This window comes from Blennius ocellaris, assembly GCF_963422515.1.
Source record: "Blennius ocellaris genome assembly, chromosome: 6".
Lineage (NCBI taxonomy): Eukaryota > Metazoa > Chordata > Actinopteri > Blenniiformes > Blenniidae > Blennius > Blennius ocellaris.
This window is the reverse complement of record NC_137655.1, coordinates 19,264,832-19,284,038: the sequence shown is the minus strand read 5'-3', so window position 1 is coordinate 19,284,038 and position 19,207 is coordinate 19,264,832. Positions and strand designations below refer to the sequence as shown.

Below are 19,207 nucleotides of genomic sequence, written 5' to 3'. Positions count from 1 at the left end.
AGACCAAAACAAGACCAAACGTATAAATCTTAATGAAGGGAACTGTTGAAGCCAACTTTTCATCTTGGTGAATTTGAGCTTCAGATTTCACTTGAAGCAATAAATATCAATTAAGTGATTCTGACAGGCAGAAATAATCGGTTTAGCATAGGTGGAAATGGGGTTGGGGGGGATGCACCCCCTTACCCACTCACTCCTACACACTGACACAAAAAAACCGCACCGTTTAGGTTCATTTTAGAACCTAAACGGTTTATTACCACCTTATTAGAGCTTATTTAGTAAAGCTTACAAGTTAAATTTGGATTGTTAAAAAAAAAAAAAATTAATCATTCAGTGCGAACAATTGTTTCACGTTTCGGAGGAATCCAAATACTCAAAATCCGTCATGGTTGCGCCTTTGGTGATGAAGCGGTGGCTGAGTGGTGTGTGTGTGTGTCCGCTCACCTCTCTGCCTCACATGTTGCTGTGTGAGGAATGTGGACGAGTTGTTGCAGGCGATGCTGGAGCTCTCCAGGCTCTCGTTCCTGGTCCCGTTCTGGAGCGCATCAGCCTGCGCCCCGACGCACAACCACGTCTTATTCCTGGTAAAGAAATCCATGTCTTCTTTAAATATTGGTTGTTGTTTTTTTGGCAAAGTAAAGTAACGTCGACAATTGTTGGAGATGGAGAAAAAAAAGAAAAGAAGAACTTCTGTCAATATCTGCCCAAGCTTTTTAAGGAGTAAAATAAAACCTCGAATCTATATTCCATCACATTTGATTAATGAGGTTAAGTTGATTGCTCTCGTGGAAAAAAAAAAGTACATTTCCTTTTGGTTTTCCGGCTCTCACGTTAATGAAGACGCACTCAGACGTTTGCGTCACGCGTGTTAATTGAAAGAGGCGTGCGTCCCGCACCGCACGCACGAGGGTGAGAAGGAGCGGCGGATCACTGCGCTCTCCTGCTAAATGAACCGCGCGCGCATGGAGAGCGAGTGACCGCGGGATGGAGGGCTATTGTTATACTGAGTTTATGTTAGTGTGCGTGTGTGCGCTTGAGAGAGAGAGAGAGAGAGAGAGAGAGAGAGAGAGAGAGAGAGAGAGAGAGAGAGAGAGAGAGAGAGAGAGAGAGGTCCAGTTGGAGGAATCAGTCGGGATCTACCGCCACATACCATATTTACCTTTACGCACAGATTTCAAGAACCCCCCCCCCCCCCCCCCCCACACACACACACACACGAAATGACTGTACAAGTGTTAAATATACATTTCTAAAACAAAGAAAGCTGTAAACATAACGTGTTCTTAGTTTTCCAAGTCCATCTATTTTGCCACATCCCATATCCGATTGCAAATCATCCTGACATAACAAGCTGCACACCCGTTGGGACTTCTACACTCAATTTTACATAATCAGAGGTTTTTTATTTCTTTCTTTTTTTCTTTTTCTTTTTTTACTTAAACTGTAAAGGAATTTAAAGAAAATTCACGGAGTAGAAATACTTTCTCGTCCGTGGTTGTAATGCCTTTAGTGTAACGAGTCGCCACATAGTGGGCAGTAAATTAATTTTTAGTCTTGTAATGTCACTCTCAAATTTAATTACAATCACAAGTGTTTCTGCTGTGTACAATCTGATGACTGGAAGCGTTTGAAGCCGGTTTGCACGTTCGCCTGTGCCCTCTAGTGGTGATTTGACAAGTAAAGGTCTGCTCGAAACATATTGAGGTGGGACATCTTTGTGAATTTGAACACATCTGAAGCGAAGTCCAAAATAAATCCCAGGATCTAAGGGGACTGTCAATGATTCTTTCTATATCATTATTTGGATTTTTGTTTCCTGCCCTCGAGCTGTGACCATGGACTAGAATAGTCATTATATTATTCACATATTTCCTACATCAGAAATAATTATACACAATGCAAAGCCCTATGCAAGGTTTGAAACATACATTGATCAGCCATAAGATTATGATTCCCGGGTTCCATTATATCTCCTGAACAGCCCCTAACCCACAGAGACATGGACTCCACTTCAGAAGGTATATTGTGACGTCTGACATAAGATTTTAGCTGCAGGACCTCATTTGAACCAAATGGTTAATACATGTTTGGGTGTCGTGAGTGTGGTGCTGGTTCACTGCTTTTTCTTCTGTCTGACCAGTGCAGACCAGGAACAATTGAAAATAGAGAGGATCCTAAACCGCCAAGACTAAAAAAGTAATTATAAGTAATTATAGGGGGGGTTAAATTGTGTGTGCAGAGGACTGATATAGACTGATAAATAACCTGTCACCTTCCACCTCACCACAAAAATTTTTAAATACTTCCTACTTGATCAATGATTTATGATTTTGATGATTGACGAGTTTTATTTGGCTGCAGGTTGCCTCACTATAGTAAGGATACAGGTTCGATCCCCCATGTGTCAAAGTGTCCTTGAGCAAGATACTGAACCCTAAACTGCTCCCAACGGATGAACTGAGTGCTTTGCATGACAGCCGCCGCCACTGATGTGTGTGAATGGGTGATTATAAAGTGCTCTGGGTGCTGCTGAATCAGTGGAAAAGCACTATAATGTAATTCCTTTAACACTGTATAGATCCATTCACCATCTATATTGCTTCATCCAACTGACGGCTGCAGCGGGCCGGCGCCACCCCACCTGATTGTGATGGAAAACTGGGACTCCTGCTAAAAGCTTTAAACAGCTTCCTTGTTGTCATCCTTCACACACCCAGCCACTGTGAGAATCTCAATGTATTTATTGGTGGTTATGACAATCAAAGCGAGATCCTCTCCTCCACAACAATTACTTAAACACATTAAAAAGTCACCAAAAAAAAGAAAGTTCTCAAATGTGGAAGCCTGACACGCCTCTGCAGAAGGAAAGGAGTGCTGGAAAATCAGAAGAAAATCAGCATGCTGGGAAAAAAAAAAGAAGTGAATAGATATTTTCTTTTTGGAAAGACAAGATAAAAACACCAGCCTGATGTCAGGGTGGAAAACACCTGCATGGTTCAGTTTGCAAGGTAACAACCCGTTTCAAGTTTGAAAGACTGATATCCTTTATTTCTACCGCAACCATTAGGGCCTTTAGTACTCTCAACACTCATACAGTTACCGACTTAATACAGCCTTCTCTTCATCTTTATGATTAGCTGTGGATTCCAAAATGCCTTTGAGCAAATGAAAAAAAAAAAAAAAAGTTATGGATTAATAGTTTGGTAACAAAAGGTTTTCCTTGAAGCTATGTGTCTTGGGCCAGGACAGGCGACATGCTTGTTTTTTTTAAAGAAGGCAATAGAGAAAGTCTCTCTTCCGTGCCACCTGTGCATTTGGGGAGGTTAAAATGTCACTGCTTTCTGAGGCGTGTTATTGCTGCGGAGAGCAGGGAGCATCTGCTCGGCCTCTGAACACTCAGGCACACAGGAGGGGGGGAAAGGAGGCCATTATTTCAAGCAGCCCCATCCTTAATCTTTCTGCTAGTCTAATTAGCTGGCTCGAGCAGGTCATACATGCCAAGCCACTTTCCCAAAATAAGCCTTGCAAGGATGCCAATCAAGAAGCAGAGAGAGAGAGAGAGAGAGAGAGATAGAGAGAGAGACTCATGCTCCCTGTTGAGTGTAGTAAGTGCAAACTGGCATGGCGTGTTGATTACTGATGCTCCACTGCTGATGAAGGCAGGCTGGAGATAATCACTCTTCAGGTGGAAATTTACAGCTCATGTCGGCATCTTGTGACGCGACAGTGGAGGCATAGTTTTCGGCAACTTCTGTAAACACCACTGAGGTCACGTTCAAGGCTGAGGAAACAAATCCGAGGACACGTCGATACAACCGTCGGCATCATGGAAAGACTTTTTACTCTGGCAAACACAAGGTGATGTCTGAAGGTAATGGATAGTGAATGCATCTGTGCTCAGCCAAGCTGAAGAGGGGTCCTGTCTCCTTCCACTCAGCCCTCCACTGGTTGTGGCTCCTGCAGCCCTGCGATCGATTATTTAAACACAGCTTCTGAGATGTGTGTGTTTTAATGGGGGAGCTCAACCCATCAGCGGTTGGGGTCCCTCGTCTGAACCTGCACACATCTGTACGAGCTGCTTTGGGTGCACGCAGATGTGGGAGGCGCCACAATGTCACCCACACCACAGTCGAAATCTCAGCGTAGCTCTCCATCCTATCTGCTCCAAGCCGAGGTCGCGGTGCGAGGAACTCGAGCTCATACAACAATGGGTTGTGTACAGAGTTATGTAAATGAACAACAAATCGAGACAAAGAGCCTGAAACTGAAACAGGGACCTCTCCACCACCCTATGACCCTCAATGCAACATGTTACGCCAAATATCATAACCTTTGTATATAACCCAATATAAGACCCTGATTGTTTTACAAGGCTCATATTTCGAAGGGGAAAAAAAGGTTCATATCAAAGGTTCATTTTAATCATATCCATAAGACACACACACTTCCTTTCTCTGCAAACCTATGACGATGCCTATTTCCCCAGGAGAAACATTGTCTTACATTCTCACCAACATGGTGATTTATTTACCTTTGTGACTTGCCAGACCTCATCTTCAAAGGACAAAATTTAATGATATTAAGAATAAAACTGACCAAAATTACATTACATTTCACAACTTGTTGTAGAAAAAAAAAAAAAAAAAAAAACCTCAAATCGGGCTAAAATTTTCATTGGTTGTCTTAAAATTAATTTCATAATCCTGTTGTGTCATGGTATTAGTGTCCTGAAAAAAAAGAAAGATTTTTAAGAGAAATATATAATGTTCCATAATAGATTTAATTTGAAATGGACAGTTTTAAAGAAACAAGAAAAAGCTAGAAGTGACCATATATGGCTACTTGCCCTATAAAAGGTTAAAAGCCATTGAGCACATATAGTTAAAAGAATTCCAATAAAATGAAAGCAACAATTTCACTGAGCTGGCAACAGTTGCCGACTGGGCGAGCAGCAGAAAAACATAGACTCAATCTTAGGGCTGTTAACTCTCAAGTATTTGATGGTAAAATGACAGTGTTATGCCACACATGACTTTTTTTTTTCACACTCAGCTGCAGTTTTCAGCTCTGAATTTCCTTTCTTTCACAACCAATATTGTCACTCTTAAATCAGTACAAAGCAAAACAGCAACGTGTAGCAGGGAACGTTATTCCTTGATTTTATGCAGTTGAACTGAGCTCTTCCCTTCTGCTCACTTTAAGATGTCGTTCCTATCTGAGGTGACAGATTGATGTGGAAGGTAAACACAATGCAGCTAAACTCTAAATTGTTGGTTATCTCTCCCAGTAAATAGAGGTAGATAGTAGGCATTTTTAAGTTCTAGTTATAATGTTAATCATTTACTGAATTCTCTTGGTTGATGCCTGCGGCAACTTGCCCAATGCTGTTTATGCATAATCTAGCAGTGGGGCTGATGCCCTAAGGCCTGCAAAGACTCCACAGAAAGGCCAAATTGAAAAAAAAAAAAAATATATATATATATATATATTTTTTTTTTTTTTTTTTTACCTTTACACATTTCTGCTGACTGTTGAGGGACGGTAATGGACATCAGTACATCTTTCCACCGATACGCGTTTATGTCGATATGCATTACGGCTGCTGGAGGAAATGTGCTGTGAAAGGCAGCATGGTGCCAAAAAAACAGGAGGAAGAATGTCGGCTCATTGAAGTTTGAAGGAACTAAAAAGGAGTTTGCAAAAGAAAAAAAAATGTCTGAAGTTTTGTGATTTAAATATTTATTTCAGAGACGCAGTTTCAGTGTGGAAATGTTAATTATGTGTTCAAACTCATTACTTGTCAAGGGTGTTTTCATTAAACGAGATACATCATTTTTTAATACGGGTTTTGAAGGCAGAGAGTCGCATTTCTCATATTTTCCTCAGTTCTGTTAGTTAATATGTGGCGGCTTGTCAGAGGACGTTTTCACCTTGACCATGACGAATCCTGGCTGCAGCAGAAAAGGCCTCCAGCATGAAAACTAAAGAAGTGCAACCTTTTGTAATTTCCTGCAGCAACACCTCTTAAAAGAGATAATAGCTTCTTTACTGTTAGTTGTTATTTATTATGCCCTAATGTTTTGATGAACTAAAACATAGAGCACATAAGAGCATTTTGATTACAGAACCACTACAATACTGTCACTGTTACACAAAACATTTACTTTGTACTAACCAAACGCGTTGTGGTGCAGACTCCGCCTCAAAGAGATTATTGTTTATGTAAACAATAGTCAAATCACTTCTATTCTATAAAGCGATATCGTTAAAATCTACTTAACAGCCTGTCTGAAGAACAATACAGGTAAAATGTCAAACCAATTTTTAACAGCATAATTCAACAACTCTTGCTGTAAACACCAGCTTAGTAATGAATTGCCAGACTTTGCTGGGCTTTGCTTTATTCTTGTCACCTTTGTCCCAATCCGAGGACTCTTGTACCATCATAATGGTTTTATGAGTGAAGGACTCTCCACAACCCTGCAAGCCACAACTACACCCAAGCTTTTCCCGGCCACCATAAACCTTCACATCTGTTCTCAATGTACAAAGGTTTATTAATATTCTATGAATGTGTGCTTGTTGGAACCACATGAGGGATCAAACTGATTTACATTACATGTTTTGTTTCATTAAATAAGAGCAATATTCTTGTGACTTAGCTGTGCAAGCCAGTTTTTCTCCTTTATAAACTGGATTTATAGGATTAAGAATTACACATTGAACGCATCCGCGCTGACATATTGTTGACCTGTGATGTAATACCTTTCTTTTCTCATTTGCGTCGTCCACCTCTGAACCAATACATTACTATACACCTCTGGAAGGACAAATTGAATATGGCTGACATCTCCCTGGACAGTGGTGACATGAGACACTGTTAAATAACTCAGCTTTTATTCCCACCTTTGGCCTGTCAAAGTCCCTGCAGGGAGCAGGGAGAGGGCGGGAGAAGGAGGAAACAAGGAGGGAGGCAGGTTGCAAAGAACAGAAATATCAGGTAATCAGTAGCAGGTGAGCTCTCTCTTAGGAATCGGACGCTGAGCGAACACGAGCCGGTGAGTTTACCTTTGAAACAGACAGCTGTGCTCTATATAGTATTGCTTTTTTACCTGATAAATCAAATAAATATTTACAATTCTAAACGAAAACTGTATTCAATCGTCCATTTCAGATTCTCACACACAGTAATAGTTAGTGAACGAGGATCAAGGTGAATTTGTATGCAACATGAAAATCATGAAATGTAAAAATTTACTTTTTTAGTTTACCAGTTAATTATTGACATCAGATATTTCTTCATTACAATTCTGATACATAAAATACAAATTGTTTTCACTCTATCCATTTCTGAAATGCAACAATTTTGTAAATGTGATGTTCAAACCAGCAGAACATTATCAGATTTATGTGAGTTCAAAGGCATTTTTGTGTGTTTTAAATAGTATATTATGTGTTACTGTGTTTTATATACAGAGAGGTTTTGAAATGCACTGTTGTAAAATCTTGTGGAAAGATTTGATTTTCAGATATAGCGCAATAACAATATTCAAATTCAAGTGTTTTTATGGGTGAAATGAAGCGATCATTTAGAAATATAAAACAGCTCATTCACTTTGAATACAAATAAACCAACAAAGAATCAAGCGTTCACTTTGGTTTAAAGTGTTTCTGAGCATTGTTGCGTCACGGAGTTACTGTAACACTGAACACGTATGTCAACATTTCACCTTGCACACGATTCCTCACCTTCCTGCGTAGAAATAACAGAGACAACAGTAACATGCTTCACGGGGTATTCAAAGTCCAAGCTGTCCTATATTTTATGGAGTGTTGACTATGGCTGTCAGCTGTGCCTTCTATCAACCATTAACTGCCACTAAAGAGCTGACAAAGAACATTAACTTCTCATCTGACCCCACCAACACCCTGCAGTTCAAATACCTGCAGGAAGAACCGTGTTGAAAGGGAAGCCGTTAAGGCCGACACTGTTGATTTAATACCTCGTCGGATTCACACAAATAGGGTCAGATTGTCTGGCTGCTCCTATCCTTTACCACTTCTGCTGAATCACATCTTTCTTCACAAGTATGAATCTCTTCCGAGGTGTTCCTCTTCTTCTCCTGCCTGGCAACTTCATCTCCAACAACTTTTGTCTCATTAATTAATAACAGTCAATCAATAACAAATCAATAACAGTCGCACTGCCTCCAAAATTCCCAACACGTCTAAGTTTAGTCAAACATCAGACGTTATAACCACATATGTATATTTAAAGTTGGCAGGCTCAGCTATTTTGTGGTATGATGTTATTTAATTGTTTCTCCACCCAGTGCCAAAAGCTCTTGCAATATCCCATCAGTACATTTACTTGTGATGCTTCACTTTCTTCTACATCAGGATATGGACATCTACAAGCCAAAGGTGATTTCTCTCAACAAGAAGCCAAATCAGACATTTGGCTTCAACCTGAGAGTGGAGCAGAGTGAAGAGGGTCACCTGATCCGCTGCCTGGAAATGGGAGGCCGGGCTGAACTGGCTGGCATGAAGGATGGAGACCGCATCCTCCGGGTCAATGGGACCTTCGTTGATTCGATGTCCCATTCAGAGGTGAGTGGGATGCAGGCTTACTACAACACATCAATAAAATTGTTTTTAAGCACTCTTGCCCAAGAGAATGGAAACACTTTGCAGTGCTTATTACAGGGTTCATTTGAGGTTTTACCCACCTCTGCAATGCATAAGTTCCCACGAGTGGCATTTTCTGAGTTAACGCTTATAATTCCTGAATAAAACAGGGTGAAATGATCCATAAATCACAACACTACAAGTCAGACAATAGTGTTGATGGATGAAAAAGAATAAAGTTGCTCCAAGCATACATAAAAATCATTACACATTTCATTCACCAGAGCAGCAAAACTTGTAATCCACTATAGCAGAATTGACTCTACAAGGCATCAGAACAGGTGGAACGCGTCCACATGTTGTAAAAACTCAATGCAGGAACCCTCTTCAAAACAAATGTTAAGGTCTTCAAAGCTGCTCTGCATTTATTATCTACCTTTTGACTCAAAGATTCAAACCTGCTCTTCATAATGCCAAAAACAGATCAGAAAAACAAGGTCTGAGCCAACTGGAAAATGCATTTGATATTTAGTTCTGTATCGATCCTTTTTTCCAAGAAAAAGGTCTGGAAAACTTGACCTACACTGAAGGTTTAATATTCAGCTCATGGCTTCATGTTCAGTTGTGCATAGCAGTATGAGGGGTTCAGAAATTAAAGGAACATCCTGGATGTGATCAGGAGACACCCGTCAGTCAGTTGTCGAATTAAGTGTTGCATCTTGAAAGTCAGGTGGCAGCGAGGGTGATGTGCTATGGGAGGAGCAGGCCCCACCGGAGCATGAGAAAAATGATGGCCAACCAGTGAAGCAAACAGTATGAGCAAAGAACAGGCTGTAGACACTGGAGATTGTATATAAAACTGTTTGTAACCAGGAAGGAAAGCTGAGACGTTTGCCAAAGTCACAATCTTGAGCTGATGGATGATCATGTACATGCTGATCCTATTACCGGCATTCCGCAACGGTACAATTCAATGAGTTTGCGTTGGTGTGATTTGTCTCAGGGGACATTGAGAACCGCTGCTTTAAGACTGTGGGAATACATAAATCCCAAGCCGTGTTCTTTAGACCCTTCTCTCTCTCTTGGGAACAGGTGGTGGACCTGGTGAGAAGCAGTGGGGCATCTGTCACCTTCCACATCCTGGGTGAATCGGCCTACAAGCAAGCAAAACAACAAGGGGTCAACCTGTCCGACCCCAAGAGCTCACCAGTCGGCAACGGCGAAGCCAAACAAAGTCCAAAGCCTAAACTCTGCTACATGGTGAAGTCCAGCTCAGGGTTTGGATTTTCCATCCGCTCAGTCAAACGTGAGTCACGAAGAAATGAAAATGGTGTATGTTCCATTGTATTTACTAAAGCCATGCAAAACCTTTGGGTTTAAATCTTTCACAACACTCTCTCATGTTTCTCACCACGTTCTTTGGATTAAACATTCCAAAGAACCTTTATCGATCATATTTCCTTATCAAACAGCGTAAACTACTGCCGTATCTTAGTGCGAGGATATCGGGTGTGGCACATATAACAGCAGCAATCACTGATATACACACTGGGTGTGGCTTCATGTGTTACATAGCTGAAGTAGCCACACCAAAGATTTGTATCATAGCAATAAATAACAGCATTTTCCCAAAGCACTGCCGCTGACCCTGAAAAACCCAATTTTGTTTGCTCCGCCGGAGTATAACATCTATAACTATAATAATGTGGCTGTTAAACTTGGGAACACTAGTAAATACACATCGCCATCAAAGAAAATATTATAAAACTATAAATGCTTGTAACTATATAATACACTTATAAATGCAGAGAGAGACGTTCTAACACTTTAAGGCGCTCCTTGCATATTTTCCAAAGATCATACCAAAACTCGGAGAGGGAAGAAAAATCACTGGTTTCCATTTAGTTTTGCATTGGTTTCATCAAATCTTCAATCTCATCCTCTGTAGACGAGCCTGGTCTGTTCATGACAGAGGTGATCCAAGGAAGTGTTGCGGACAGAGCAGGCGTCAAACTGCACGACCGGCTTGTGGAGGTCAACGGGGACAACGTTGAAAAGCGCACCCACGAAGAGGTGGTGGAGAAGATTACAATGGTGGGCAGCAGCATCATGCTCCTGCTGGTTGACGACGAAACAGAAAAGTTCTACCAGAGCAAGCACACAAAGATCAGAACGTGGGAAGCAACAACAAAGTACCTCCCTCACAAACCACGCATCATCGATATGACCAGAGACTCTGATGGATATGGCTTCACACTCAGAGAGGAACCCAACAAAACCGGCAAGAAAACATTACATCAGCATGATGTACCTTTTAGTTGTAAGAGAATGCTGTTTCTATAATGTCTTTCTTGGCTCTCCGCAGGACACTTCATCAAAAACATTGATAGAGGCAGCCCAGCGGCAAGAAATGGCATCAAGGAAATGGACCGGCTGGTGACTGTGAACGGAAAGGAGGTGGACAACTTCAGCCATGACATGGTGGTGGACTTAATCAGGCAGAGTGGCCACAAATGCTGCCTCCTCGTGGTGGACAGAGAAACAGACGAGATGTACCAGCTGGTAAGCCGGTGTGCCACTGTTCATCTTCAGTTCAGTCAGCAGATGTAATCATGCTCTGTTCCTCACAGGGGAATGTGTCTCCTATGCTCTACTGGGAGGAAAATAAGGATGCCAACTCACCACCAAGTTACAATGAGGCCATCAATTTCCCCAGTCTGATCACAGCATCCACAGCTTTTCAAGCGTGGGATGAGGAACTTAAGCCTAAATTGTGTAAAATGGAGAAAACCGCTCGTGGATTTGGCTTTCACCTGAATGGCATCCAGGGGGTGCATGGGCAGTACATCAAAAACGTAAGAATTAGAAGTTTTTGCAATTGTTTTGTCCAACACTCTATTTCAAACCACAGTGGGGAGACACAGTTTGTCTCGCACACAGGTGGTGAAGGGGGGAGTGGCTGACAGGGCTGGCATGGAGGAAGAAGACATCGTGGTGGAAATAAACGGGGTGAATGTGGAGGAGTGCAGCCATGAGGAGGCGGTGACGCTGATCCGCAATAGTGGAGACGCTCTGGAGATGCTGGTGGCTAAAAAGAGCGTCTACGACCAGCTGAAAGAGAAAGGGGTGGCCATCACAAGCCTACTTCTCAGGGAAACGCTATACGCTCAGGTCCACAAGGCCAACAGTCCAGAGACCAGGAAGACGGAGAGACAAGAGGAACCCAGAGCAGAAACCCCAACTGAACCAGAGAAACAGAGGGTCAGTAAAACTCAGTAAATCTTCACTTTTTAGCAACAAGAAATTGGAGTGCTTCTTATCAATCTGATTTTGGTACTATGTTGTATTTAGTATAGTTCTTTACGGTCACAGAGGATAAATGCAAATGACCCTGGTGGTGCCAAGTTCCAAACAACTGCTCTGATGTTCACTTTCTTATCAGGGTAACTTGAATTGTTTGTGTTTGTTATTTATATGTGATTATGTCACTAAAATAAGCACTTTGAGATTCTTAAATGAAAAAGTGCATTAGCGATCGAAAGTATTACCATTATTATAACAGCTTAAATGATATGGCCTGTCATCCTAAACTGGCCCACATCAGGGTTCAATCACGGCGTTTGATGCAAAACATGAAAGTAAAAAGTAGATGTTTAATGCAATTTTTTCAGTTGGAGGCAATGCAAATAGTAGAAAAAATTAAAACAGCCATTCCTAATTTGTCTAAGAGAATATGCAGCAATAAAAGAAACAGTGCTGAATAATTCATGAGATATGATAGTTACCTTATTGTAAACAAAACAGCATCAATACCAAACCATGAGGTGCGTTTATAAAAACATACAAAAAGTTTCTGAAATGTTTTGGGATGTGCAAGAGACTAACTGTAGCTCGTGGTATTTCCGATTCAGTTCTCCTTTTTCCTTCACCGAAACTGAGGAAAATCTTTATAATTCTTTGAAATTATTTATCAGTTTCTGGTTCTCCACCAAAATGAGCTAGACACTCATGGCTTAAATGGTAAATGGACTTTACTTATATTGCACATTTTACTCAACACACTTTTATAAGCTCGGTCACATTCTCCCTTTCACTCACATACCAATGGCGATGGCTCGGGGTCTTCCGTCGCGCTCAGATTGGAAAATGATCCACATCAGACTGAGTCACAGGTGCTTCACAGCAAAACTGGCAAGAGGCTAATTCATTTGATTCTGCTTGTTCTCTCTTTCAGACATCATCCGTATCATCAAATTCGTCTGTTGACAGTATTGATGAGAGATTCTGAGAAGCCACCAGAAGGAAACCTGTCCTGATTTTGCCCTAATCAAATGTTTGATCTGTTTTTGTCGATGAACAACTTCTCTGGAATCACACATCTTTAATATGCCATGAAAAGCAAAGATTAAGTAAACAACAATGAAAGCAATGTACAGAATTTATAAATGTGTGGTCAATATCTGTATTTATAGCAGCTGCATTATTTGGAAAAAAAAACAAAAAAGGGCTTTGTTTTAAGAATGTTCATGGACATTCGCAGTACAGACATTTATCTTTTCCCATACCTGAGATTACCAATATGACTGAGAATAAAAAACATGGTTAATATTGAAAGTTAACACTGGTTTCCATGTATTTTACCTTATGCACATGCTGCTGCCTTTATTTAATGTTCTTTAAAGACAAAATTTGCTGTTCCTATTCCTAAAATGAAAAACACAATATTTAAGAAAAATAAATCAAGTGATGTCTAAAATAACCTGACTTTTTGTGGCATCTCCCCCCCCCCCACATTCTCAATCAATTAACACACAACGCTGTGATTTGTGATATGTGATATGTGAATCACAACAGGCTCACTCCATTTTTCAATTAAAAGTGTACCTCAGGTTCCAGTGTGTTAAACTAATAGCATCTAAACTCTAATGTGTGCAAAAACAATAAAAACAAATATGATGAAAAATAAATGTGTATTTGCAAGAGAAGTTTAAACCCTAACAATTGTTTTTTTTCTGGAAATACTTTAATTTCAAGAGAGTCCACATTCAAAGTTGCTGCATTATGTGCTCCAAGACCCCAAGACTCCCCCCACTCCAACAGAAAACAACTGTTCCTGATTCAGAAACAGGCAGTCCAGATAATCCCAAAAAACAGAAACATGTTGGAAGAGACGCCCCGGTGGAGTCCAAACCCAGTGAGAGGGAATCAAAGGGCCATGTGTTTCTCTGGCGACTGCTTGTGGGCAAGATAAAGAAAGAGGATGCTGGACAGGGCGCTGACCAGGAAGATGACGTCGAACCAGCGGTGGTAGAAGTTGAACTGCAGTTCTCCCAGAACCTCGGTCACGATGGAGCGGTACTCCAGCGGCATGCTCATACGCATCAGCAGCACGGACGACACAAAGTACATCCCCTGTTTGATTATAAGAGTCGGTTAATCTGTAATGCGATTTCCGAGTGTTAAGACACAACTGCGAAGCAAACGCACTCACCATGATCTGAGCGAGGACGAGCACGATGACATTGGAAGACTTGCTGCTTGATATCGCATAGAAGAACTAAAATAAAGCAACATGTAAGACTACGAATGAAAGGAAACATCACGTTTAGTCTGTTTAAAAATGTGCAATGTGATTACTTTACCTTTGTGAGAGTGATTAGCAAGCCTCGTATGGACGTGACGATTATTATGCCTACTAAAATGAAAGAGATGTGTTGGGACCAAAACTTGACCTGAGACAAAAAGGACGAGAACAAGATCATTAAAAAAACCCCAAAACAAAACAGAACAACACAGAAAAAAACATCAGTAGGCAGTCATTCATTCACTCAAATTGAAAGGAAATGATCTTTGACTGTGAACCGTAAAAAACCCCAATCTAATAATTGCCTGCGTGGGATAAGATTAAAAGTGAACATGACTGGGTTTATTGCACAGACAGATGATAATGTCCTGGAAATGATCGTTACGGGAGATCACGCTGTTTCCCACCTGACTTTGTTACTATAGGTGTGCGTGTGCGTGTGTGTGTGTGCGCTCCATTTTCTATACTTGTGGAGACCCAACTACGCATGAACCGATGACGACTCAGGTTACCAGCGGGACAAAAATGGAGGTTAAGGAACAAGTATTTATAGCTGAGTTGAGAGTAAGTCCCCATAAGGCATAGACATGTGTGCGTATGCATGTATGTGTGTGTGTGTGTGTGTGTGTGTCTCACATCAAACTGGATGCCCAAGTAGTTGACAGTGATTTCGATGCCCCTTGTCACTGGATCCGTCTTTCCAACCCGATCAAAAACTATATTTATTGTGGCCTATGAAATACAAAATGTAGAGAAAATATTAAAATATTGAACATTTCCCTTTTAAGTGAATGTGTGAAAAGTGCGGAGACACAATCTCAGAGAGCAGGATGACAGCATTCTTACCATGAATATTTTCCAAACACAATAAATGGAAAAGAAGTAACCAAGGAAGTTGAAATATTTTCCCTGGAATGTCTTTGAGTACTCGATCCGCTCCTACAAAGACAGGCTGTGTTGAACAATTCAGTCTCACATGGATGTCAATATGACATGTATGTCAGTACTTATCACTACTTTATAAGAAGGCATAATTGTATGTAGTTAGTCTGTCTTCACCCTGGATATATACATACAATTACCTAAACAGATCTGGTAGAATGTACTGAAAATTCGAAGAAATATTTCTAATAAATCAGATATTACTGCGCAGTAGTTTAGATTGACAATAAGCCTGGCTTCAGTGGAAGGTAAATATAAAAAGTAAACCTTGCACTATCGAACACAGTGGAATAACAATGACTGAATAAGCTTTAATCAGCGGAATATGTTTAGCAAAAGCTATTTCCTGGAATAACTGTAGAAAACGTCATCTTCTAATTTCCGAAGAAAAATTACAACCAGTGGAAATGATGACCGAAAAACACAGTTATTTTTCCGTCTTATTCGCAGAGTTTATTCTATTGAGTCTATTCAAACTGCCCCATCCATCAGCTCATTGTGTGGAGCTGCCCGGCGTGACATTTTCTTTGCTTCAGCAGCAATACAGATATGTGCACAAGCAGAAAACCTAATAAAAGTAGAAATATTGATGCAGCTTCTTTGATAATGGTGTTTACATGATAATCATCGTACAAAAGTAGAGGTGGCCCCTTAAAAGATGCAAATGACATATCAAGCAGTCAGATTCAAAGGATTATATCAATGTAAGGTCATCAATAGTGGCTCTGAATCTACTACAAGTTTACTCCTCTGGTTTACTTTCAGTCATGCTAACTCTAAAAAGTGTGTGTGCATGTGTGCATGTGTGAGTCTGTGTGTGTGTGAGTGTGTGTGTGTGTGTGTGTGTGTGTGTGTGTGTTACCTTAGTGGCTTGTAGATCGACTGTCTCTAGAAAGAGTTGCCGACTCAGTTCCTCCAGAGCATCAACCTCCTGCTGGATCAGAGAAAGGTCTGGAAGAAGAAGTTAAGGCTGGAATCCTCTTTAAATACTTTAGTTAATACATTTAACTAAAGTAAAGTTAAGTATAAAGGATACTTTCGCTGCCTGTTTGGGTGGATGTTACGCTCTTGATCATTCCCCAGAATCCAGTCTGTTTGTTCTGGTCTTCCCCTCGTTGGTACATCTGCCTCCGTGTCATGGCAATTCTGAAATCGAAAGAAGAGCTTTTTTAAAATGCAGTAGTAACAGTATACCACAAGTTTAATTGCTTGAGCAGTCTTGTATCGATTATTCATACACTCGTACAAAAATACCGACGGCTTCGGTACTATGTGCTCGCACCTGGGAACGATGGCCCGCTGTAATAGCTGAGGCACAGCCGCACGCAAAGTACAAAAATATTGTTTTGAAGTGAAATTGAAGATTATTAAAAAAAAAAAAAACTGTCTCACCGTTTCTTTTTGCTGACGATCATGTCCATAGTTTGGAGAAGTCGCCTCTCCAAAGCGAGGATGTCACTGTCGGTCACATTTCTGTGAACACGACGACGACATATTCTGTTTGAGCTCTAATACTAAATACTAACACACCGTATGATCAACCAGGAAAACGCAAGAGAAAAACCGTAGCCTCTTACCGGAGGAAGTAGGACATGTACGTGTAGGGACAGTTGACGGCACCAAACCCCGACAGCAGAGCCATGAGAGTGACGCCGATCACCCCGACACGACTGATGAGCTGCTCAATGGACAGGATCCCTGGACAAAAGATGTTAACAACATCGCCTGTTCACTGGCCTTTCAACATACTTTCTAGAGAAACGATTTTCACTTTGTCAGTGAAAAGACTTCCGGGATAGATGAAATGCAGAATTCCAAGAAAGTCACACTCACCATGTTTTGGACTCAAGATGGGAAACGGATCTCCCAGCTTCCAGAAGAAATACATGAAGGTGAACCACACCATACAGGAAAAGAGAAGCCTTTGTCTCTGCACTGAACAGACACGCAGCAGCTTATCAACATGTGCAAATTGACAGTTCACCTATTTTTTCTCTGCGGGATCAAATGTGGTGACACTCACACAGGCGTATGTTGCTGACAACAAAGTAGCCAATGTAGAAAGGCACCACAAAGATTAAAACCAGTAGAATCACATACAGATTCAGCTTCCAGTGGAAATACCTGGAACTGCAATCAAAACACCAGAGTTAATAATCCATTCCCCTGGGATGAGAAATAAACATTGACATGTTAAAAAGGGAAATAAACTAACCTGCTGCTTAAGGCACCCAGAATCTCAAAGATAATGAGCTCAAACATCGTACATGAAAAAGCAAAGGTGACAGAGAAAACCACCTGGACAACATACTGTCGCACCTGGTGACAAACAAAACCATCAACAGTCAAAACCTTCATATGTCTACTTGTAATCAAGAGGTGAAGCATGGGTTAAATGCTCATGCTTCACTTTGACATCTTTGATTAATGCATTGCAATCACACAGTACCTCATAATCTTTGAACAGCTTCCGCATAAAGAATAACCATCCAAATCCGAAGAACAGCACCTGGGTGGAATTAAGAGGAACATTTTAGGGTGAAAAGAAAGCAGCAGGAGGAGGAAGAAGAAGAAGTTCAACATTCAAAACAAACCAGGGCGGATAATTCCATATCCTATTTTTGACCCATTCCGATCAAACAAATTATATCTGCCACTATACAAGGAACCATAACTTTCAACTTCATGAGTACCATGCCAAACTGAGAAAATGCTGGAATATAATTTTAAAAAAATCTGATTTTAATATATTTGTAAATAACAAAGCAAGGACAGAATGAATCACTTGTACTATATATTTCTAAAATAACAGAAAAAAGGCTTAACATAATCCAATAAACCAGCATGACTACAACTCATAATACCTAGCATATACATATATAGCGCCGTGCTGCTCCATCTTTGGCAATAAATTGGTCTGACGTAAATGATTCTCACATCCACAATGCCAACTTCAGTGTAGAAGACTGACTGTAAACATCTGAATAATGTTTTATCAGTGTCCTCAGTTAACAACAAAGACCCGGAAGGGGAGGAAAATCTCCCTATATGACACATTTTTACTTTTATTGTTTCTTTTACAAAACTATGTTGATACGATCAATAAACTAAAGAAACCAGTGTACTGAAGTGTGCATTTTACCTGCGAGGTGAACATGATCACCGAGTCCACCAGGAACGACATGTCTGTAAAACCCAGCGCTCAGTCCGCATCAACGTGGCTCTGCAGGTGTACCACGACCAGGGTGGTCTCAGTTCATCACTGATATGATGAAAACTATTCGGCCTCCAAAAGAACTGTGAGTTATGTCGCTAATAAACTCATTTTTAGAAGAACTTTTGTAGTAAAGTAGCTGTCAAGAAGCTACGGCGCGCGACACGTCATCAAAGCCCGACATAAAGAGATACACTTCCGTCGCACATGCTTGACGCCATCAAACGTTTACTCTTTTTAAAAACGAATTAACTACATTTAATTACTTAATAACGCAATAACTAATTTTAATTATCAACCATGAATGTGTTTGCGGTATAGGATTTCAGTCTTTAATATACTGTGGAATGTTGCATTGCATTTATTGTTTACATACCACTAAAATGTAAAATTGTAATAGCTTTTTATAATTATTTTGGTTTTCTGACAAATTAAATAAATAAATAAATAAATACATACATACATACATACATACATACATACATACAAACATACATACAAACATACATAGCTGTCTGGTTCATGTTCCACTGTGGATTGTCTTATTGTTATGATTCTGATTTTATATATATATATATATATATATATATATATATATATATATATATATATATATATATATATATATATACATATATATTATTATTTACAATCATTTTAATTGTACAATTATAATTGATTGATAATTAATCGAATGCACACCACCTTTCCTTTAATCTTTAAAAATACAAGTGTGAATGCTGGAGCTGAAAAACAGCTCAACTGTAATGCTGAAGAAGAAGGACTGGAGTTGTACCAGCATCAGTAAAGTAATAATAATAATAATAATAATAATA

The 19,207-nt window shown here is 40.3% G+C and overlaps 3 protein-coding genes across 3 annotated transcripts in view; 1 reads left to right on the top strand and 2 right to left on the bottom strand.

Annotated features, from left to right (window-relative positions):
- The window catches only part of cckbrb (cholecystokinin B receptor b), a gene marked incomplete at both ends in the record, with an annotated part of 29,080 nt that extends 28,479 nt beyond the window's left edge, over positions 1-601 (bottom strand). Inside the window, one exon of the mRNA XM_080498213.1 lies at positions 448-601. Coding sequence (XP_080354339.1) covers positions 448-601 — 154 coding nt within the window. The remainder of the gene's footprint in view (positions 1-447) is intronic.
- A 7,805-nt stretch (positions 602-8,406) lies between these two features.
- Positions 8,407-11,910, top strand: pdzk1 (PDZ domain containing 1; the record flags this gene model as incomplete). Its single annotated transcript, XM_080498212.1, has 6 exons — positions 8,407-8,613; positions 9,724-9,937; positions 10,580-10,912; positions 10,997-11,193; positions 11,262-11,486; positions 11,572-11,910. 6 exons carry the CDS (start codon positions 8,407-8,409, stop codon positions 11,908-11,910), a joined length of 1,515 nt encoding a protein of 504 aa, XP_080354338.1.
- A 1,106-nt stretch (positions 11,911-13,016) lies between these two features.
- On the bottom strand, positions 13,017-18,527 carry LOC308131276 (Golgi pH regulator). Its single transcript, XM_080497943.1, has 14 exons — positions 18,300-18,527; positions 17,607-17,666; positions 17,373-17,476; positions 17,181-17,287; positions 16,991-17,092; positions 16,735-16,855; positions 16,550-16,630; positions 16,194-16,303; positions 16,020-16,108; positions 15,062-15,154; positions 14,852-14,947; positions 14,274-14,363; positions 14,123-14,188; positions 13,017-14,043 (listed from the first exon to the last, which is right to left on the bottom strand). Exons 1-14 carry the CDS (start codon positions 18,339-18,341, stop codon positions 13,837-13,839), a joined length of 1,368 nt encoding a protein of 455 aa, XP_080354069.1. The 5' UTR covers positions 18,342-18,527; the 3' UTR covers positions 13,017-13,836.
- Positions 18,528-19,207: the final 680 nt, after the last annotated feature.

What these genes read in the sequence shown, in the direction of transcription:
- LOC308131276 (XM_080497943.1), bottom strand. Translation starts at nt 18,341, where the DNA reads ATGTCGTTCCTGGTGGACTCGGTGATCATGTTCACCTCGCAG. An exon ending in CTGGGTGCCTTAAGCAGCAG is followed by an intron (nt 17,288 to 17,372) that starts GTTAGTTTATTT and finishes TTTTGATTGCAG; the next exon opens with TTCCAGGTATTTCCACTGGA. An exon ending in TGTCAGCAACATACGCCTGT is followed by an intron (nt 17,093 to 17,180) that starts GTGAGTGTCACC and finishes GTGTCTGTTCAG; the next exon opens with TGCAGAGACAAAGGCTTCTC.